This window comes from Entelurus aequoreus, linkage group LG13 (assembly GCF_033978785.1).
Source record: "Entelurus aequoreus isolate RoL-2023_Sb linkage group LG13, RoL_Eaeq_v1.1, whole genome shotgun sequence".
Classification (NCBI taxonomy): Eukaryota; Metazoa; Chordata; class Actinopteri; order Syngnathiformes; family Syngnathidae; genus Entelurus; species Entelurus aequoreus.
Genome location: NC_084743.1, coordinates 42,141,920 through 42,165,651, shown reverse-complemented (window position 1 = coordinate 42,165,651; position 23,732 = coordinate 42,141,920). Strand labels below are relative to the sequence as shown.

The following is a 23,732-nucleotide window of genomic DNA, read 5'->3' as shown; positions in this document are numbered from 1 at the left end:
TTATTGTCAAAAAGCCTTTATTGAAACAAAAAAAATGTATCATAAAATGACAGGAAATTACATTCAAACTTGATAACCAGTGATTCATACTGCATTGAACTGAGACGTCTCGCTCCAAAGTACTCAAATATGTTAGATGTTGCTGAGAACTTATTGCCCTGAAGAATGTTAGAGCTCTACAAAAACACACTTTTATCCTTTTCACATCCTCTTGTGTACACCAGCCCACAATGGGAGAATGCAGCATCTTAAAACATTATTGTGGATCGTGGTAAGTGGGGGCACTTTCAGCAGAGTAGGAATTGTAATTACTCTTTGGCTTCCAGGTCTTTTATTTCGTAGTCCAAAAAACCCAAAATGATTGCATTTAGTATCACTAAAATGTCCGGTTTGAGCTTCAACAGTATTAAGTATATTACTTCCTTATATAATTTCACATTTATAAAGAAAATACAAACATTTAAAAGTTCACATTGAGTGAAAAAGCTTGATTAAAGTTATATTACATACCTCATTGCCTATAAAAGTTGTATACAATTGAGCACTTGCGCATGTTAACTGCTTTGCTTTCGTGAGGACATCAAACACTGGTGCCAATACATCATTATAATAACAACAATAATGGTGCCGCAAAAGGCAACGACGACAAAAAAAAAATACATGCAAAAACATTTAAGCAACAGTCAGTCAAAAGGGTTCACATTATGGCTAGATGACAGATTAAACTAAAGACATGGAGATGATCTGGCTGACTTTTTTGTTCCTTGCAGAAACAAATTTAGTGTTTATGTTGGGCCATAGTTGACACATGAAGAAAAGAAAAACATTTGTTTTCCTCGCAACAGTCTCTGCACACACTCGTATTAAAGCAGCAAGTTGTATGCATCCACGTTACTTTGAAGGCAATTCTTGTAGCCAATATCTTCAAAGAATGTATGCTACTATCATGAGTCATGTAATACACCACAACAGAAAGCAACAAAGGTTGATTCACAGTGGAGGAGGCATGAACACAGGCCACATTTCCAAAGTGGCTTGGGTTTACTGATATGATCTAATCAAATTCACAGTACCAGCCACAAATTTGAATATACTTTCTCATTCCACAGGATGCAGAAGTGTTTCAAAACTTGACTGATCCTATATAATACATTTGTACAACCAAACTGCTGAATGATCTGCCACATGTTCTGCAATGCCATGTGCTAATCAACATTAAAAGGAAAAAGTGACAGTGCCGTGGTGGCCTAAATACCGCTTTAAAATATCTACGGGGACATTTCCAAACATAAAGCTAAAATAAAACTCGCTCACATCATCTCACAGATAAGGGAAATAAACAAAAAACTGATTACCAAAAAGGCTCTTTGTACTTAAGTGCAACAGCCATTTCAAGTCAGAGGAAAATATTAAGACTGTTCAAGTGTGTGTACTGTATGAATTATAGTCTCAGAAAAAGCCTAAAGAGATGAATACTTGAAAGGTGATTGATAAAGACATTTTAAGACAAGAGGAGAAAAGAAAGTTGACCTCGGGAAATTGATTGCGCAACCCCAGCACACCATCATTTTTACAATTACAAAAATAAATATATACAAAATAACATCTGTGACAGTGTGCTGGGCATTTGAGCATGATTAAAATCAAATTATTATTTATAGGCTTCATAAATCTTACAAAAAGAGGTAATTAAAAAAACAATACACTGACAAAGTGACGTGTTTTTCTGTGATGCAGGGGGCCCAGCAATTGCTAACAAACAATTAGATGATTTTGTAAGACAAATAGTCACGAAGCGGTGTGGGAATGGCCAAAGACTCCACCTGCTGCGTGGTAATCACCCGCCGGAGCGCCATCCTGCACAAGTGCTGCAGCGTGGCAGTGCTACGAGGACACTCCCATAAGTGCACACTGCCGTCCCGAGTCCTGCAAAGTCCATGAAAATGTTTTGAGAACGGCAAAAAATGTAATCTACCATTAGCAAAGAATGTGTGTCAGTCAAAAGGGAAAGTGGAGATGTGGCCCACACGGCTTACCCAGCAGCAAGGACACTCCCTTCGGGAGAAAAGGCACAGCAAAGGCCGTTCGACAAAGAGGCGATAGCCTGTGGAGCTCTTTCTTCAATACTCCAAAAACGGACAAGTCTAAGTAGAGAGGGAGGAAACACAATCATCACAATAATCAGAGGGTGAATAAGTGGTGGTTGGAGTGTGCCATGATGTATGGAAGTCTGGAAGGGGTGGTGAAATAAAAGTAACCAGATTCAAGTGAAGGGTAGACAGACAAAGTATTACGAACATAGTTGGACTCTCACAGTGTATTAACAGGACAAAACTGACTCGCCAACGCGTGGGATTCTTTGTTAGGGCACTCCATAAGCGGAACAACGTCTTGTACGCAACGTCATTTAGTTCTATTTCTACACAAATCTCGCATGGTCTTTCAACGCTATAATTGTATCAATTTCTGCTCAGATTGTCCGTAATATACTGTTTGTATCTCCTTTTCTAAAAGGGCAAAGTCCTTCCAGATTATTTTGTTCTAATGGCTAGACTAGAATTGAAGATTAACAATATATCCATCTATCTTCTTCCGCTTATCCGAGGTCGGGTCACGGGGGCAGCAGCCAAAGCAGAGAGGCCTAGAAATCCCTGTCCCCAGCTCATTTGGGAGACAATACTCTCAGCAATGTGTCCTGGGTCTTCCCTCTGGTTCCCGAATGACAGAGCTTCACACCCTATCTCTAAAAGGAGAGCCCCGCCACCTGACGGAAGCAACTAATTCCGGCTTCTTGTACGCGTTATTCTGTCCTTTCGGTCACACCGGTAAAATGAGAGCTTTGCATTCCAACTCAGCTCCTTCTTCACCACGACTGACCGATACACAGTCCGCATCACTGCAGATGCCGCACCGATCCGCCTACAAATCTGACGATCCACTCTTCACACACTTGTGAACAAGAACCCAAGGTACCTTAACTCCTCCACTTAGGGAAACATCTCCTCCCCAACCTGGAGATGGCACTCCAAATTTGAGCTCTATTCTACAACTTAAACTACACAAAAAATGTGTTACTGTCTGCTAGTGAGGGAGAGGAGTGCCCATTGTTTATTGGATCTGTTTAAGGCTCTGGTCAGATACCAGATATCTCACGGGCCGTTGGACTTTGTTAGGCATGACGTTGGCGATAACCAAGGACTGTTTTTTTAAGCGAAAACCTAATCCCACAAAAAAGAGATACTACTGTTTCAAATTGTGGTCTTTAAAACTCATTGAAGATGTACGTAGTATATTGTACATTGTATAATCACTCCACTCTGGGAAAAGAACACTTTAAATTAATGTTTAACGGCCCTAATTAATGCCCATCATGAGTGATTTAAAAACAATCAAATCAAGTAGTCAAAAAGCACTTTATCGGAATTGGGCAGTAATACTTGTCCAGGGTGTACCGCCTACCGCAGCTGAGATAGGCTCCAGCACCCCCCGCGACCCCGAAAAGGGACAAGCGGTAGAAAATGGATGGATGAATGGACCTGCAGTGTAAAAGCCTGTCTTTGTTGGTTGTTCCTCCTTTTAGTTTTCTAGCACACATGTAATAATTCTACTGAAATCATCAGATGACTTGAAATTTATGACCTGGAGTAATCTGCCAGGAAAATAGCATTAAATTCACTTTTTTTCTTTATTTTGTGTAACTTCCCCTTCTTTACACTCTAACAACAGTTCAGTGCTTGGTCAGCCAGCAGTCCTCTTGACAAATAGTAACCTTGTGACAGCCATGTGACCTATCCAAACAAAGCCGCTCACTGTAGCTGCTCTGTGCGCTCAAGTCCCATTTAAGAGTCATGACTCCGACTGTAATAACAACAAACAGAAGAGCTTTTCTGCTGCGTATTGAGGTTACATGGAAGCACTGTAGGGAACCAAATACAAGCTTTGTTGACAGGACTAACTTGAACAAGGTGTGCAAAGTGTCGTACTAAAACCATTGGTTTATGTTTTTGTCTGCGTGCTGTAAAGTACTATCTCTGAATCACGTTACAGCTAAGAGAAGCAGCAACCTTGGACATATATCAAAGCACAGGATAATAACAATCAGGGTTCTTAATGAGAATTACTGGACTGTGAAACAAACACAACCTAACCCAAAAATAGCTTTATTATTTGGTTTATTCAGTCTGACTTTACAAACCCCACCCATATTAGTTTTGATTGTATTTTTTCAATCATAGGTAAAGCTGTTTTTGTTTCTTCACTGATCTTACTCAAATGTTTGTCTGGAGCCATTTCTGGTTGCTGATAAACATTAACTGGGTCACGGGACATTAATGCGCCACAAACAATAAAAAAAGAGTGACATAAGAAACAAACTTTTAAGTAGAAAAACAGAACTGATGGGTCGTTTTGCGAGCGTCCGGCTCTTTGAAGTGAATAAGCCATGTTTCCCCCTTATCCTTTTTTCTGTTAAAGCAGCACGTGATTGGTCAAAATGTGTGGTACTGTATGCGTCAATACCGAAAAAAAGAGGGCAGGGGGCGTTAGACACACAACTCAGCTGTGAGTTCACCAACAGGGGGGAGGACGACAAGAGAGTAAGAATGTTGCTACAGAATTAGAAACTGCACGTTGAAAAGGTGAGGAAAATGAACAGCAGGAAACAAAAGCGGAGGCACATTGTGTTTCTGAAAGTCAATCTTTATTAAAGACTAGCAACAATTGTAAGCTTTTTGCTGCTCTGTCTTTTACTTTGTAGATTTTATATTTTGTTGTGCAATGTTTTTGATGTTTCAGTGTGAGCTGTTGGAAATGTACAATAAATGTAATCCAAGATTAAATGGGACATTTTGTCTAATTGAGATGGGTCTTTGCTACAAAAACAAACTACAAGATACAAAAACAAACTGTTCCATGTTGAGCATATAAATAATAAACATTTGACATACCATATTTTACATTAAAAAATATTTTACACATATTTTGACAAGAAATCTATAAAAAAATGTTTTTTTTTTCTCTCTTTATATCCTGTAAATTTATATTTATTTTTTTCTACATTCAAAACACTTCATTGTGGTGTATGCAACATGTAATGGTGGTTCTTTGGTCAAAAACTTTGCATAGATTATGTTTTCAGACCGTTTTAAGCCGCTTTCTGACCGTCTCTTCAGGAAGGGCAGTTTTGTGGACTCCACTTCGACAACGTCTTCTCCCCGTCAGCCATTTTGTAGTTTTTAGCACTTCCATAGCGAGTCTACTGACAGATACAAGTTTGAACTATGCGCTACTTTGTATTAGAAATGACAACAGCGAATGACCCAGGCGCGAGACAGTCCCCCCCACAACAAGAGCACGAAGAAAAAGAAGGAGCCCATTGACCACGGCGTCGGACCAAAACGGCGGACCAACGCAAACCTCCACCACACACGGAGCCATCACAATTGGGAAAACTCCACAAGTTGTGCAAATTCCAAATGACTCAAGGAACTAAGGCAAGATAATTTAATAAATATCTCCTCATTGCCTCCATGGATTGATTTCAAACCCTCGGGACTCACACAGATCCCAAATACACAAAAACAGATACCAATAGGCAAGAAAAGCTGATTCCGCCCAATAAGTTCCCTTTGAATAATGTCGTACGAACAATAAACAAAAAGACTACATTGACATTTACGATTCAGTTCAATCTAATTTGTTCAATTGTCATGTGTTTACATTCCAGATAATGTCCAAAGTTTTTATGAAAATGTAAAACAATTGGTTGATATGTACAAGGAGGAAAGAAAAAATATATAAATCAATCAATTTTCAAATAAAGCAACAACTACAAAAATCTGAGGAGCCATTTAGTAGCCAAAAGAGCTGAGCAAAAATAGAGATGGAATTTCCATCACAGTAACTGGGATGCTTGATGATGGACAACTTACCGGTCATCAGCAATGCTCGCAATGTGGCGGCCATCAGGGCAGAAGCTCACAGAGCGTACCCAGCGGTCGTTTGAACCCCCAGCAAAAATCAGTGATGGAGGAGGAAAGAGGTGGCTGGAAAAAGATGAGTTTGATTAACACAATAAGGAACAACAACATTCATTCGTAAAGTTTTAAAAAGAGCCTTGTCTTAAAAGTGCACACGTTGCAACAGAGCTGTGGAGTTCACAAATAGAACAAAAGACTCTCTCATGACAACATCCCCATTTATTAGGAAGATTGTGATGTTCTACGAACTTTATTTGTGCTTCTGATTATTGAGAATATTTGTTCATGTTAACAAGAAGCAAATAAGGAAGTGTAGATTCTTAGTTATCCAGAATATTGCTAAACAGCAAGTGTTCTATCAAAGCAACTGGACTCTTGTTTGCTTCTCCAGTTTAGAGCAGGCATTCCAGTCATTCCACTTCTATCTTTACCAGTTTAGAACAGAAGAAACCTTTTGGGTGAAAGGGGAAATATCTTCAGCAAACAAGAACAGTCCAGTCGTCTCGATTCAACCCTTGCTGATAAAGAACAAGCGCGGTTAACGTTGATTTACTTTTGTTGTAATGTCAACTAGAACATTCCAGTTCAATAATTAATGTGTCTGCTGTTGTTCACTTTTTATGGTGAGGTGTGTCAAACAGTGTTTTTGAGGAAAATGTGTTTTTGGTATTTGTGATGACCCTCTACGGGTTGGGCTTCAACTGTTTGGGAGGATGTTAAAAACACATTATGTAGCCATCCAAGTTTTAAGATGATGGAACAATTGAGTCAGTATTTCAGCAATTACCCAATTTACCCTTCTTGACAAGAGGTTTAGACTAAAGGCACAGCTTGTTCAATTTTCAGAGATTTGTGTATGCGAGTGCCCTGAAGCACTTTACCAAGTTTGATAATGGTAATAGGTTAGTGGGGAATTGAATGTAATAAAAAATGTCACATGCGCATATTTCAGTTTTTAAAAGAGCATTAACTATACAGTGTTTTACATCTGACTAAAAGTCATTTTCTATAGCAGAAGAAGTCGATAGGACGGTACAGTGGAGCCCGTTTAAATCGTCCTGTTTATGTTGACTATACATCAGTATCGAGCAACTCAAGTCCTGGTCCTGTAGAGCTCATTTTATCACTAAAACGTGCTCGCTTGAGTAGAGGCGATGATCACGGTTACTTATGTCAATATACATTTTAAGAAAAGGGGTTACTTCAATGAAAAATGGGGCAGTTTATGTTAATGTGTAGTAGTATTGTTAACTTTATAATATGCAGGAAGCAATGTTACCCAACAGTAACATTATTACTGTCTAGTTACAGAGTATTAAAACATGCACACTGTGACTTACTGTTCAGTGCACAAGAGTAACACTATTACCGTCTCATTACAGCACATCTTGTAACCAGACAGTGTACATGTTCAATGCAAAGTACATTTCAACATAATACTGTGGTAGTATGAACCTGGACTCCACCACAGCAACTAAACTGTTGTCACTTCAAAAACCCTTCATTGTCACCCATTTTTCTTATGTCTCTAAATGTGCAAGGACTGTAATGGCTATTTTTGGTTACTTCGACAACCGCTTTTGTTAACGTGAGTGAGCCAGTCCAAGGGGTGTCGACTTAAAATGGGTATGTACGACAAGCATATAATATTAGGCCAATGTGTGGTCTTCGTTTAAAATTCAATGCATGCTTCAAAATATTAAATGGTTGTGTTTGTTCACATGTAAAACATTCCTGCAACTCATCTAACAGTGTAAACCAGTAATTCTCAAACTGTGGTACAAGTACCACTAGTCTGTGCCATGTAAAGAGTGAGTATGGCCATATAAAGGAGAGGTGTCATCTTTGCTACCAATGATGTGTGCGGCTGTACCCAGATGCATTCAATTGCAGTCGTTCGGACGCTGGTTTTCCTGACGAAATCAACCGAAATAATACGTCTAAATATAGTTCTCAACATACGCCAGCTCATGAACTTAAAATAAAAAATGCTTTTATTGCTTCAAAGTATAATTTGATGCACTGTGCTGCTACACATTTATGCAGTGTTAAGTCACCATGTGGCTCTCTAATACACTCCCGCAGGCACAATGTACATCAGAAAATACACACCGATCAAAAATAAACGTCCTCATTAGCTTTGAACCAACAACTCAACTTGTATTTTAATGTTGGTAATTATGGTTGGTTATTAGCTGGAAAACCCAGTGTTTTCCAAGGTGGTACTTGGCCAAAAAAGTTTGAGAACCACCGGAGTTAACTATTGTCATAAATTATGGAATATATGTCTTACCCCAGCTCTAGAAGGATGGTGGCCTTGTGGTGGTCCCACACAATGACCCGGGTGTCATAGGAGGCAGTGGCCAAAAGTGCCCCATCTGGTGAAAACTCACAACACACCACATCATTGTGGTGCCCCTCCAACTTTCTGATCAACGTGTATTTATCCATGTTCCATAAGAACACCTGCAACATGAAGAAAAGACTGTTCAAATACATGGAATGATAAAAACAGTATTGACGTACTACTTTGCCCCTAACTCTACTGTCTGCACACACATAGATTAACAATTAAATTAGAATGGAATCAAGATTATTCATTTATGGTTAGTAATAATGTACAACTAACTTAGAACCAAGAATACACAAAAAATAAGGCTACATGTCAAATTACAATACATTTATAACAGTCACTTCTTCAGACTACAAAATGGCTAACATTTGAAATTAAAATATCATTAACTGTATACATTTCATTGATCAATATCCAATATGCTACAAAATAACTTCTATTCATTTAACAAACAAAGAGAAAATGAAACAAGTAGTAACTTAAGGTAACATAATGTTACTCCACTGGTTTCCCCTTTCAGAGTTTTAGTTCTCTCTGTTTACAATAGGCTCGCACCTCCGGCAGAAGCCTACGAAGAGAGACAGATACTGCAAGAGAAAAAAATATTTTATGGCCAAAGGGTTGACACCTCTGGCAAAAGCATTAAGCAAACACACACACACACACACCCACCCACCCACAAGATGTTGACAATACAACTTTTTCCCCCTTTCAATAACAAGCTATGACCTGCATTTATTAGTCTTTGCTTGGGGAAAATCTCTAATAATACAAATATGTAATATGCAACTTCTGCCCCGTTTGTCTTTTTGGACATTTTCCGTGATAAGTGTGGCTAATTGAGACTGCTGGTATATAAATAAATAAATAAAAATTTTAAATAAAATTTAAAATTACTATATATATATATATATAAATAATTTTTTTTAATCATTATTTTTGTTAGTTGAAATGTTAGGTTTCTTCTTTTTGCATTAGAAATTAATTCTGATTGAATTAATTATTTTAATTAAATTAATTAAAAGCATGAGAATTGGTCAGTTTTAAAAAGGATGAGGAATATTGAAGGAGAGATCTAAGAAAAAAGTTTAATCTGATGTATTAGTACACCTCAATTGCAAAAACAAATACGTTAAAAGTCTCACTGGGAAAAATTTCTGTCAAAAACCGCACACTTCATGTAAGTGCAAGGTATGTCTATCTTTGGCTGTGTTCACACTTGTCATGCTTACATTTTGCAGGGTACTTGGTTAAGTATGAATGCTATCACACTAACCCATTGTTTGGAAAATCTGCATTTGATCACAAATAGGGTAGGATAAAAAAAAAATGTTTTAATGTTTACCTGATATCCACCGCAGCCCCTGCTAGTTTTTTGCCTGAAGCAGCAACACCACTATGCTAATGTTACCTTCAAACACTACTATTATTACCCGATTTTTAGTGGGCCATGAAAATACAGTAATCGAGGCCATCGCGACTTCTCTTTTGTCGAGTTACATACGCACTCACCAGCTACAAGCGGCTTGTTTAGGTGCTCAAAGTGAACCACTCAATGTTATTATGATGTAATGTAAACATCTGACTGAAACTGTTATTTGCATTAATTATATTTGTAATAGAGTTTTGTAAGATGACAGCTCATGTGGTGTTAGTTCATTATAAAGAAAAGACGGCAGCCATAACTTGGGAGGTACATTTGTTTACAAATCTCTTCACACACCTTTGGTTTGCCGACGTAAACACTAAGCAAACCGGATCAAATGTACACAGGTCCTACCGGATCAAATGCACGCAGGTCCCACAACTGTGAACACAGCCTTAGCACTAAACTGCACAGTAATCACAAAAGACCTGGTTGCTGCCAATTCTGAAGTGTTCAGGCTTACGCAAGTGGCATGGAAGTCAATTAGAAAAAACATCTCTCCAAATGAGAATCTAGCATGTGTAGATGGTGAACCTACTATTTAGAATTAAAAGGTGGGATGTTGAAGTGGATTTAGGAGATATGTGGTGGTGAGAGGGTGGACAGAGGGAATAATTAATGATTTTTTTTTTTTTAGATGAAATTAATAAAATAAATAGAAGAACTGCAACAGCAGAGGTAGACAGACATGGAGCAGCACCTACGTAGAGAATGACCTTGCGGGTCAGGTGCCAAGCTGCCCCTGGCCAGGCCTTTGGGCAATGTGCATCCCTGGTTTGCACCGGCTGCGCAAAATGTCAGCGCGGCGCTCCCCTCAAAATCAATCACACACAGAGCTCTGCCACCACCTGTGACAGGGAGAGCAAGACACACACACTGTAGGGACACAAAGCCTGTCAAAACTACCACTATGTCTACTACTATTTTTGATTTGGTTCAATTTAGAATTGCAGTCAATTGTTTGTAATGGCCAGTCTAAGAACTCTTTGTTAAACAAATTTTAACAAAAATGGAACCTTAATATTATAAAATCATAGTCAGTCAGTCATAGGCAAGCATTTTAACAGAGTTTGTTTCAGGTTTTAGTTTAAACTACCTCCATACGTTTCAGTTTCCCACACTTCAAATGAAACCAAATTGGATGGAGGTATTGTGTCGCCAGATATTAAACAGCAGTAAAAACAGTTAGTTTGAAGCTCTGCATACTTCAGGACACAAAATTAATTTCCCCAACAGTAGACAAAATCAAACAAGATTTAGATGCAGGTCACTTCATTTATGACTCAGAGCATAGTCGTTTCTTGTGTTAAAAAGAGATAGTGCTAGGATGTTTTTTTTCAAATTCAACTTTCTAAGTTCATTGAGCATAACCACTAATAGGCAGTAGCCCACAAATAAGATAGCAAATCAATTCAATCAAACTACATTTGGAGGAACTTGTATACGTACAGCTTTGCCTGTTCCAACAGAACACAGAGTGGATGAGTCGGGGGAAAAGGCGCTGCAGTAGACCCAGTTCTGATGACCTCGCAAAACTTTCACCATGTTACCTAAAGAAAAGCAAACATAATTTTGCTCTTATATATTCTAATTCATACCATGTCAACATAAATAAATCATTCTGTTGCTTTAAATGAACCTCAGAATTGTAGTCAAGAATACAGAGGAAAATAAGACAGATTCCATGCTGAAATAAAATGTAATTTAAATAAATATAAACAGTCATGAAATGTAATAAACAAAATAAACCTAATGGTATGTTTAACAGTGTGAAAAATCGACTGAAAAAAATAACAATAAATAAAGTTATGAACTAGTTTGTATTTTATTGAGGGAAGTTAAGTAGTTGATCACCAAACATGTGACTTCAGCTACGTTCATACTGCAGAGTATGATACTTAATTCCGATTTTTTTGTTGCATCCCATCTTTTAATGTAGTCGTTCACATTAAAAAAATAATGTTTTTTTAATGTGGACGAAATGGGTCCCTGAACAGACGTGCATGCGCAAATGTCATGCAGTCACACGGGCTGCTTTGTGTTTACACTAGTCAAGGATTTTTGTTCGCCCGAACTTCCAAAGTGAACATTTTTCTAACCAAATTATGATGAACATTATGGCAGACAAAAAGACTTCAAACTTGGATAAATCAGTAATTTCCCTTTATTGTCCAGTCTGATATGACTTTTCCCCCTTGCATTTCTGCCACGTTAGTCAAACTTTTGTGTTAAACCAAGAAAGTCCAGTCACCTCATCTCAAATAAAGAATAATGTAGTTCAAGTTACAGCAGTACATACCGTCATCCTTGAGGTCCCACACACGGAGGGTTTTGTCTCTGGATGCAGAGACCAGCATGAGGCTGCCATCTGGAGCAAAGGTCAAGTCTCGTACTACATCAGAATGATCCATCAGATTCAGCAACAGTTTTCCTGCAAAACAGGATCCAAAGCCAATGATTCTCACTCATCTCAGTTGACAAATAATTGTATTAATTCATAATTGAATAACTTCATTTTACTCCAACATATACAAATACGCAATTTAATGTATAGAAGATGTAGCTTTCAAAAAATGTTTTTATTTTTTTTATTTTTTATAAAAGCATGGGAGTCAAGTATGTACAGTATAAACATATCAGAAAAAAAGGCTAACACAGTGGAACACATTTATTTCTACAGCCCTCTGGCTGACTGACGTCAACATAAACGGTGGTTAACAATAGAAAATAGCCATTGCTTGCGACTTTGGCTAGAGACAGAAGGAAAATTGGCATTAATAAAGCATTTCTGAACCTATGGCAGTTTGTTGACAGTTTTCTTCCATCTGTGCATATTTTATTTAGATTCTTCTGTTTTCACAAGTTTTATATTATCGAACAGAGATGCTGCAATAATTGTATTGTATGTATTGTCCACAATAACAATAAAGCTTTTATACACATGCATATCTTTTTTTCTGGTGGTTAACAATCCAAAGAAAATTCAATGGGTATATTCTGTTACAACTATTGCCATGTTTTTATTTTAAAACTAATTTGTAACGAAAAGGAAGTCATTATGCATTTTTTTTTAATGCTGTGCAAAAAGACAGGAGTTAAGCTGTTGTCATTTCACGCTGCTTAGCGATGGTGAGGAAGTTGACAATACTGTAACACGTGTCGACATAGACAGATTTTTTTTTAACAGAAAGTGTCCCTTTAGGGCTCAAATTTTATGTTGACAAAAGTGGTTGACCAGGAGGGACACTCTTCAGTGATAAAAAGTGGTGGACCAGGACATGATGGGTTGGTAGACAGACAGTTGATAAACAGTCAACTTAAATGGGTTCCACTGTATTACTGACATTAACAATGCAAATTATAATCAGAAGGGCTTTTTGAAGAGTAAAATGATTATTTAAATGTTTTTCTTACCAGTGTAAACGTCCCAGATCTTAATGCGACCATTGTTGAGGCCAGTTGCCAGCAACAACTGGTCCTGGCCAAATTTGAACCGGTGCCATTCAATGTTAACACAGCGGCTCTGCTTCTCAGGCACAGATGAGCCGAAGGCCAAACCCCAGACAATGTCGCCGCAGTCAATTGTGTGCTCTCGGGGATCGCCAGCTGTCTGTATTAACTGGCTTCCATCACTGTTCTGACGGGAAAAGCGTCGAGGGCTTAAAGCATTGGTGCCTTCCCCAGCCTGGCCCAAAGAACTGAATGAGAAAGTAAAAATGTTCAATGAGATAAATAGCATTGTAGTAATTATCAAAGTACATACCTCTCTGGCCGTGTGTAAAAATACATAGCAGTTTTAGGCAATGATTCCTAATCATTGTTATACTTACAGTATCTATGAAATGTAATTATTAAAATTTCCATCCAAGGATTAACGGCCAAAAATTTATGACTGGGAAGTACTCTGTAAGCCTCACGGGACAGATATTGACAACCTCACAGACTGCATCACTGACTACATAAATTTCTGTGAGGACTCCATCATCCCTAAAAAAGCTGTCCACTGTTACCCAAATAACAAGCCCTGGATCACCAGCCAGCTAAAGGTGCTGCTAAATAAAAAGAAGTGAGCCTTCAGATCCGGTGATCGGGACGAGTTGAAGAGGATTCAGTGGCAGCTCAAAGTTCAGCTTCAACAAGGGAAAGATGCCTATAGAAGGAAGCTTAAAGCTAAACTCCAACAAAACAACACTAGTGAGGTTTGGAAGGGTATGAAGGCCATCACAGGCTTCAACAATAAAGCCAAACTGCTGGATGGGGGTGTAAATAGAGCCAACGAGCTGAATTTGTTTTTCAATAGATTTAGCAACGCACCCCTTACTGGCCCTCACCCCACTACTCCTGTTCTCACACCTCCCCTGAACTTCAACACACTAACTCCTTCTCTTTTACCTGCCACAGCCGTTTCTTCCCCCCTTCCCCACTTCCACCCCCACTGAGAAAGCCAGCTCGGTGTGTCTGACACCTGGACTTGTAAGATGGCAGCTGGAGAGAGTAAATCCAGCTAAGTCAGCAGGCCCTGACCGAGTCAACCCCTGGGTCCTGAAGACTTGCGCTGCTCAGCTAACTGGGATCCTGCACTCCATCTTCAACCTGAGTCTGAAGCTAGAACGGATACCAGTGCTATGGAAAACATCCTGCATAGTGCCGGTGCCCAAGAAGCCCATCCCATCAGGCTCAAATGACTTCAGACCTCTTGCCCTGACGTCCCAGGTCATGAAGGTCCTCAAGAGACTTGTGCTGGATAAGCTGAGACCACTGGTGGCTCCTTCCCTGGATCCTCTACAGTTTGCATATCAGCCCCATGTAGGAGTGGACGATGCTGTTATCTACCTGCTGCATCATGCTCACTCTCACCTGGATGGTGGGAAGGGCACTGTGAGGATCATGTTTTTTGATTTCTATAGTGCCTTTAACACCATTCAGCCAATTCTGATGAGTGACAAGTTGCTCGGGATGGGTGTCAGTTCATCCATTGTCTCCTGGATCACTGATTACTTGTCTGACAGCGTTTGTGCGACTGGGGAGCTCCCTGTCAGATACTGTGGTCAGTGGTGTAGGTGCTCCACAGGGGACCGTTCTGTCTCCTTTCCTGTTCACCCTGTACACCTCAGACTTCCAGTATAGTTCCAGGTCCTGCCACCTGCAGAAATACTCTTGACGACTCTGCTGTCGTCGGGTGTATCGGAGAGGGACGGGAATTGGAGTACAGGACACTGATCGCTGACTTTGTGGAGTGGTCTCAGGCGAACCATCTGGTCCTTAATGTGGACAAGACCAAGGAGCTGGTCATCGACTTCAGGAAGAGAGTGACCCCGGTGGAGCCCATCAAGATCCAGGGCCGGGAGGTGGCAGTAGTGGAGCAGTACAAGTACCTGGGAGTCCACTTGAACAGCAGACTGGACTGGAAGGACAACTGCAAAGCTGTTTACAAGAAGGGCATGAGCAGACTCTTTTTCCTGAGGAAGCTTAGATCCTTTAATGTGTGCAGCAAGCTGTTGGAGATCTTTTATCAGTCTGTTGTGGCCAGAGCACTGTACTTTGCAGTGGTTGGTTGGGGGAGCAGCGCCAGCAAAAGGGACTCAAACCGGATTGATAAACTGATCCGGAAAGCCGGCCAAACTATTGGCACGCAGTTGGAGGCGTTTGTGTCAGTGAGGGACAGGAGGACACTGGACAAACTGCTCGCCATCATGGACAATCCTGCCCACCCACTCCACCTGACAATTAAGGCACTGCGGAGCTCATACTCCAACAGGCTCCTTCAACTTCCTTCCCGCACGGTGCGATTCAATAACTCCTTCATTCCGTACTCCATCCAGCTGTATAATCACTTGCCATACAACAATAGATGACATCTGCCTATTACCTGACACCTGACATGTTAGCTACTTCTCTTTGTTTATAATGTTTATAATGTCTATCTTCTATTTCCTGCTGGACCTACTCTCTATTTTATGCTGCTGCTGTCATATATACTGTGTATACTGTAATATTGTACATGGTCATTGGTGTATATTGTATATATGTTATAGACATAATATAATATATCTGTATATAAATTATTCTGTACACATATGTATATATTCGTATATATGTTAGATTTTTTAATAGCTTTTTTAGTCTATTTATACCTGCATTGTCCTTTCCATCCTTACACTTTCCATCATTGTAACTGAGCTACTGTGTTGAACAATTTCCCTTGTGGATCATTAAAGTTTGTCTAAGTCTAAGTCTATATATACGGTATAATACAGTCAAACTTGCCTATAGCGACCACTCAAGAGAAACCGCTAAGTGGCCACCATATGCGGGTTGCCATAACAATCTCACACATTGTATATTACGGAGGAAAGCAAAATACAATCTATATCGTAGCAAGTTCATCTTTAACAATTTAATAACAACAACAACTGACCCCTAAATTCCAAAGAGTACGTTTGCACTGTGGTTGCGGCGCCGATTCTATATGTTTTAACTAAATAAAAATTTGGTGTCAGTGGAAAGTGAACCAATTATAATGACTAATTACATTTATCAAACTTAATTGTTACTAAATGAAACTTGTGAATTACAATGTAAGTATTATATTTGGACTGGAAATGGTTGAAACACTCTTTAAGTTTGATGTTTTAAGGTGATACTTACAAATTTTTCAGACATTTTGTCCAGGGAATAAGCTTGACAATACGATGCCCCTGAGACCAAGCAAAGTAAGAACCATTGGGAGCAAAGGCTACGGTCCACGCCTCACGCCCCGACTTCTGGTCAAAAGGAGCCGCAGGCACCAGGAGTTCACCAATGAACTTAGCCTTACCTATTAACACAAATGCATTGATAATCGATTAATGAAACGGACCTACAAAAACATTTTACATGCCATTTGCTTAGTCAGCATAATCCTTAAAAAATCCCATCACGCAGAAGTCACCTCTTTCTATAGAGATGACATGCGTCAATATTAGTGTTTACCCTACCACTATATTAAAAGATCAAATTTTGGGGGGATGTATGGATATATATCGCTAGATCTAAAGAGAAGTAATTAAAGAGAACTGTAACTGTCAGGTTGTGCTGTACATGTTGATGTTCAGAATTATGTGAATGCACCAGAAAGTGTGGTTACTACTGAGAGTTAAGAGCTATAAAAACATGAGTGTTAAAAGAGCATCAGTGTATTTGCGTCTCTGTCGGGACACTACAATATAATTTATATAATCTTTATCTTGTTCTTTCATTAAACAAACAAAATAAACGGCTTCATATAATTTATCTTATTCAAAAGACAATGTAATTTCTGTCTCTAGATTGTTACTTTTACAAGTTCTCATCTGTTGAGCGCGGTGGAGCGATTTGTTGAGTCAAAGTTTGTGAAATGTCATTGTAAAGGAGCCATTGTAATACAGCAAACATCATTAAGTATATTGTATACAGTGCTCTTGGTTTAGGCAAAATATGGCAATCTATAACTTACATTACAGTATTGTGCTAATTATGCAAACTAGTGTTTATTTGTAAAATGCATCCAGTGGCATCACAGTAAAAGAAGCATATTGTGTTCATTCATTACATGCAATGTGATTTCTAGTTTGAGGGAAGAACTACTGCACATATCCGTCGGTATTGGAAATTAAGTGCTGGACAGTATTGTTTTTTTTTCCAGCTATAGGTAAAAAAGCTAATATCAAACAGCTCTAGTTGGCAGTCAAAAAATAAAAATAAAAATAATAGCTCCCATCTCCTTACTTTTTTCTTTTTAAGTAGCTCAATCATAGGGGTGCCAAACTTGTTTTCACTGAGGGCCAGATTGATGTTATGGCTGCCTTCAAAGGGTCACTTGTAACCGTGAATAATTTATGAATATAAATGTATTGAATATTTTGCAGCAAATACCTGGCCGCTTAGTCGCCACAATTTTGCTTTAAAATTTTAAAAAGTTTTTACAGCATATTACTGTAAATGGAAAAAACGGTACAATAGTTTTTTGCAGTAAAATTCTGGCAACTGAGCTGCCAAGTTTTTTACCGTAAAATATATTCCCATTTGTACAGTGTACAACTTGATGGATAACTTCCTCTAAAATCATAAATTAAGAAGATTATATTTTTATTTCAACAAAAAATATATGATAGTACAATATTTGTTGCATTATTAGATAATATTAAAGTTTAAAAGATATGGAATAGCGTGCAATGCATGTTTTTTTTCTATCAAAATGGAAAAAAATATATATATTTAGTAGGAAAATATAATACTGACGTGGAGAGCCAAATCTGACCCCCCGGCCTTGAGTTTGACACCTGTACGATTTCTCAAACTTTTTTCCACCATGTACCAACTCAAAGAACACTTGGCTCTCCAAGTACCACCATAACGACCAACAATAAAATACAGTAGCGTAGTATGCCTAAGTTTTCATTAAAAACAAGGCAGTGGTTTTATTTAACAAGTATATTTAATATTTTTCGCCACTGTAACATTGGACAGAGTTTGAACAGTAACACTTTGTTTGAATATAGGATACAAAACACTGTACTTTAACCAAGTATTTCTTTGGCATACTACTACATGCAGTCTACGTGCCACAATTTGAGATCTCGGTGACTCTAACACTGTGGTACGTGTAGCAGGAGTGGTACACCAAAGAATCACTTGAAGTAAATAGCTTTTATTTCCTATATTCAAACACAGTGTTACTGTTTAAACTGTGTGTAATGTTACAGTGGCCACAAATATAATGGGACTGCATTGTTTGAATATATACTTAGGCCTAGTATGCTACTGTATATTGATTTGATCATTACGGTGGTACTTGGAGAGCCAAGTTTTCTTAAAGGTGGTGCTTGGTGAAAAAAGTTTGAGAACCACTACTCTAAGGCTATGTCTACACTAAAGCCTACACTAACAACCTTAAACAAATAATTATTTAGCCTAAGCCTCGTTTCAGCCACACTAAACTATCGTTTAAGGTCCCCCTCCTTGAATAATTTTTTAAACGGGTAAGTGCGCAGTCTATTTCTTGACTCTGCGGCTCTTAGCTTTGTATGGACTCATTGATCGTTTACAAACTAAGTTCGGAGAGGAAGTGACGTCAGAAAGAACGCGCCACAGCCAGCTTCATAATAAAGCGGTTTTGTAACTCGGAGCTAACTACACTGGAAATATGAAGGAGAGTCATACAGACATGCCCGTGTTTCTCCTTCGTCTGTACAGACGCTTGTGGAAATCACACATGAATACCTTAAGCCAGTGGTCGGCAACCCGCGGCTCCGGAGCCGCATGCGGCTCTTTGACCACTCTGATGCGGCTCAGCTGCATACTTGCCGACCCTCCAGGTTTTCCAACGACCCCCCCCCCCCCGATTTTCCCAGCAGACTGCCTCTCCTAGAAATCTCCCAGGGTAAATATTATCCTATTTTCACTCTAATTACTCAATCAAGGGCGTGCCCTAATGGCACTGCATTAATTGTCCTCTATAGCATTTACAAACAGCGTGCCACATGTTATATGTTGCTTTTACTTGCACATGTAGGCGACAGCAAGGCGTACTTGTTCAACAGCCACACAGCTTACACTGACGGTGGCCGTATAAGTTAAAGTTAAAAAGTTAACTTTAACACTGTTACGTTACAAATATGCGCCACACTGTGAACCCACACCAAAAAAGAATGACAAAAACATTTCTGGAGAACATCCGCACCGTAACACAACACAACAAATACCCAGAATCCCATTCAGCCCTAACTCTTCCGGTCTACATTATACACCACCGCTACCAACAAACCCCCCCACACATCAACCCCCCCCCACCCCCGTGCGTCGGTTGAGCGGAAGAGTTAGTGCTGCATGGGATTCTGGGTATTTGTTGTGTTGTGTTTATGTTGTTACAGTGCAGATGTTCTCCAGAAATGTGTTTGTCATTCTTTTTTGGTGTGGGTTCAAAGTGTGGCGCATATTTGTAACGTAACAGTGTTAAAGTTGTTTTTGTACGACTACCGTCAGTGTAAGCTGTGTGGCTGTTGAACAAGTATGCCTTGCTGACACTTACGTGATCAAGCAAAAGCTACATTCAACATGTGGCCAAGCAGGTACGCTGTTTGGGCAGGCTGTAGAGGGCGCTAAAAGCAGTGCCAGCACGTCCTGAAATTTGGGAGTCTCTCGGAAAATTGAGAGGGTTGGCAAGAAAGACGCTATCAAGCGCCATTCAATTAAAAGTCGCGGGCCGCACTAACATTAAATTTCCTTATTAAGATGCGTGCCGGTGCGTGTGTCAGAGACCCCTGGTTAACATAGCGCAGATCAATTTAAGCTTTGTATGCTGTGTTTTTCATTTTTAATTTTCACATTTTTTTTGTGGCTCCCATTGTTTTCTTTAATTTGTGAAACTTTCCAAAATGGCTCTTTGAGTGGTAAAGGTTGCCGACCCCTGCCTTAAACGGAAGCGACTACAGCTATTTGGGATACAACACTTGTCAGACGGCAAGAGAACTTTCGAATGTCCGAGTCAGCTGTGATTCTACTAAGTGAAAAACTTTGTCCATTTGTCGAAGAAGAGACAACGAGAATGCGAGCTCCCGCAGCTGTGAGAAAAAAGGTAGCGTGTGCTTTGTATTACCTGGCTGTCGAAAGAAGACTACAGAAGACGGCAAATGCTTTAGAACTGGCAAAGCAGACTCTCAGTTATTGTCCGCCATGTATGTCGCGGACTCAACGTCTAGGTCCAGAGTATTTAAAGTCACCAAAAACTAATAGGCCAGTGACAATGCCCCTCAAAATTTGAGATACCCCTACCGGAGGTAGAACAAAATCTAACAATGTTTTTCCTCATCTCTAAGGTCTCCCATATATGAAATGGGTTCTTAGGTTAAAATATTTTACTGCAAACATTGTTAAATTGATACATATTGTCATACACCCCAAACTTAAAAAAGAACAAAAATACAGCCTGGCCGTATGAGAGTTAAGCCATATAAACTTATGTAGATTAATAACACAAACTCTGACAGCTTTGAAACTTGGCATAATTGTGGTCAGGAAGTTGCTTTACCTATTAGAAAAAACTGGATGTGAATATCTTGATGTGTGTAACATATAGAGACCTATGAACACTTGCCTAAAATAAGCGGACTTACAAAAAATGAATATCTATGCAGAATATTCTCATTTACTTTGTAGTTGCTTTGCCAGGGATTGTCATAAACACACACATCATGGCTTTTTGGAAAGATGGGGCTGTGCTGAATCCAGTGATACCAAATATATGAATATAGCATGTATAGTCAGTGTGTTACATCACTAAGTGTATGAGGTCTCCCAAATGAAAGAAAGTGAAACATTGACACATGGTTGTGATGAATCCAGCAATGCCAAATATGTAAATAGTATGCATAATCATTCATCACTAAATATATAAACTGTCCCAAATAAAAGAATATGTTGCATTGCATAACAATATATTGTACTGTACCGTTTGACATCACCGGGGGATGAGGCACACAGCTCAGCAATAGCACACAAAGGAGACAGGTGACAGGATTGTAGTTTGGATTATCTTTTTATAACTATAACTTAACTTCACACAGTACAAATTAAATTACTGTTTCAAATCAAACAAATGTTCATCAAACAAAACAATCTGGCGTCTGTTGGGGGTAGATTTGCTGCTGAAGAATCTGTGGTAGATGCTAGTGTGTACCTCAGCTCATCTAGGTTTGTACAAGGACAGCCATTCTCTTTTTTCTTTTGGCCATAAAGGAGGGCATATTTTCTTGCCACAGGCAAAGCTTCATCTAGATTTCCAGACAGTCCAAACTTGGCCATTTCCTTTAAGTAAATCCAGTTTTTTCTTATAGGTAGAGCAACTTCCTGACCACAATTATGTCAAGTCTCAAAGCTGTCAGAGCTTGTGTTATTAATCTACATGAGTTTATATGGCTTAACTCCCATACGGCCAGGCTGTATTTTTGTTCTTTTTTAAGTTTGGGGTGTATGACAATATGTATCAATTTAACAATGTTTGCAGTAAAATATTTTAACCTAAGAACCCATTTCATATATGGGAGACCTTAGAGATGAGGAAAAATATTGTTAGATCTTGTTCTACCTCCGGTAGGGGTATCTCAAAAACTAAAGCCCTTTTTGACAGTTAGTCACTAGCCTATAATGGACATTGAAGGTGAAGGCAAAAGAGTGAGAAGTGTCCTGACCAGATATCTATATCCCGAGATTGATTTATGTAAAATGTTCTTTGTCACATTGTACTTTTACATGTTTATTAAAGATTTGATTAATTTTTTGATGGCTCAGGTGTGATTCACTAGAATAGGGCCCCACAGCGCACTCGATTCCAGTTAATTGAAATACCACAACACTGGATATTGTTCAGATAAGTTCAATTTAAGAGCTTGCACACAAAGCAAAACTGGAGATGACTACGACGTGCGCATTTTCCACGCATGCGTATTAGGTCTCGTTGCGCCGGCAGACGGCGGGGGTCTTAAACGGTGGAATTGTTGTGTGTGGACATGGATAAGGTTAAGTGGGATTTACCCTGGATAACTTTAACCTTATACACTAACAATATTTAGTGTAAACGGGGCCTAATACTGATGAAGGTTGGAGACATCTGAACTAGACAATTGTTATTTCGCTGTAGTCATTTTACACTGCTTGGCAATAATGATAAATACTACAACAATACTACAACTGCGATTTTAAAAGAAATGACCCCTCTCGTCTTAAATGTTTTGACGACGTCGACTTAAGTGGGACATTTTAAGTAGTAACCCCATGAACTGAGACTTGGAATAGTTGATAGACGGGTTGTTGACATAAGCAAACCGACTGTATCAGGTTCCAGAGCATTTTGCCAACAGCATATCAAACTCTTATCTATAATTTACATTAGATGTAATTTTACTAAACGTGTTCTTTTTTAAAGATTGGTTTATCAAGGCACAAAGTACTAGGACGTTTGACAATCGGACTGGGGGGTTAGGTCCCAAAAAGTTCTAACACAAGAAGCTACCGCGGCCAAAAGCATGCAAACTGTAAATAAAAAATGAGCGCAACCTGAGTCAAGTGTAAAATCTAGATATATCGTATCGTAATTGTTCGGTCAATCGTCAATACAATTGCAATGGAACATCAACGTTTGAGTAGTCTACGCAGGAAATGAGGCGAGCAATCACTTGACACCAGTGTGGGTGAGGGACACGTTACACACTGCGACACAAATATTTTAAAACACAACAATTTTTATTTTATATTACTTTATATCGACGACCGAAGTGAACACATGAGCAGCAATGGGCGCACGGCATTGTCCCAAGTGGGACGTGTGGCACTATGCCACGTAAATGCGTCCTACTTAATAAAAAAAATAAACGTCAATAATAACGCAGCTTTTGTTTAAATAAACCATATAAAAACGACACACCTTATCTAGTAAACAATGACGACCTTAACGACTCACTTCCACTATGATCATAGCCTATTTGCGGAAGCCCTCCGTCGGTTAGCGTGGAATGTTTCATGGGAGACATGAGCCTTAAAAACCACAGTAAACGTAGAATTGTACTTACCTATATCATTTTCGTATATACTGTCTGGGAAGCTTGCCATCTAAATAAAAGCAGAGGCCAAGAAGTAAAGCCAAGCACCGACGGAAGAACACGGATTAATTGTAGAGCGATGTGCGGATGTAGACAGCGCCGTTTCCCCACTTTCAATGTCTGCTATCGTCAGAAAAGATCCCTGCGCGTCCTATGTGCAAAAACAGTCTTTGCAGAACCTTCACTTGTATCTCACGATATCTTCTTTTCTTGAATCATGAACTGAACTTCAATAGTACACGGTCGGTAATACTCTGTCGAGTTAAACTGTTTTACGTGCCGCAGTTCAAATCACAGTGTACAATTTTAATGGCTTCCTCTAACAGTAAATCGAGCTGTTTTCATTCGGGGGAGGGTCCTAT

General features: G+C 39.2%; 1 protein-coding gene across 1 annotated transcript; it reads right to left on the bottom strand.

The window, feature by feature from the left end:
• wsb1 (WD repeat and SOCS box containing 1) lies at positions 1-23,720 on the bottom strand. Its single transcript, XM_062067878.1, has 9 exons — positions 23,341-23,720; positions 16,406-16,574; positions 13,172-13,455; positions 12,057-12,188; positions 11,207-11,307; positions 8,272-8,444; positions 5,931-6,044; positions 2,037-2,144; positions 1-1,926 (listed from the first exon to the last, which is right to left on the bottom strand). The coding sequence occupies exons 1-9, from the start codon at positions 23,378-23,380 to the stop codon at positions 1,764-1,766; spliced, it is 1,284 nt and encodes a 427-aa protein (XP_061923862.1). The 5' UTR covers positions 23,381-23,720; the 3' UTR covers positions 1-1,763.
• Between the last annotated feature and the right edge of the window lie 12 nt (positions 23,721-23,732).

Excerpts from the sequence above, each read along its gene's own strand:
- wsb1 (XM_062067878.1), bottom strand. The coding sequence starts at position 23,380 with ATGGCAAGCTTCCCAGACAGTATATACGAAAATGATATAG. Across the intron at positions 12,189-13,171 it reads GATCTGGGACGTTTACACTG|GAAAACTGTTGCTGAATCTG; the intron begins GTAAGAAAAACA and ends CCTGTTTTGCAG. Across the intron at positions 2,145-5,930 it reads GCGAGCATTGCTGATGACCG|ACTTGTCCGTTTTTGGAGTA; the intron begins GTAAGTTGTCCA and ends CTCTCTACTTAG.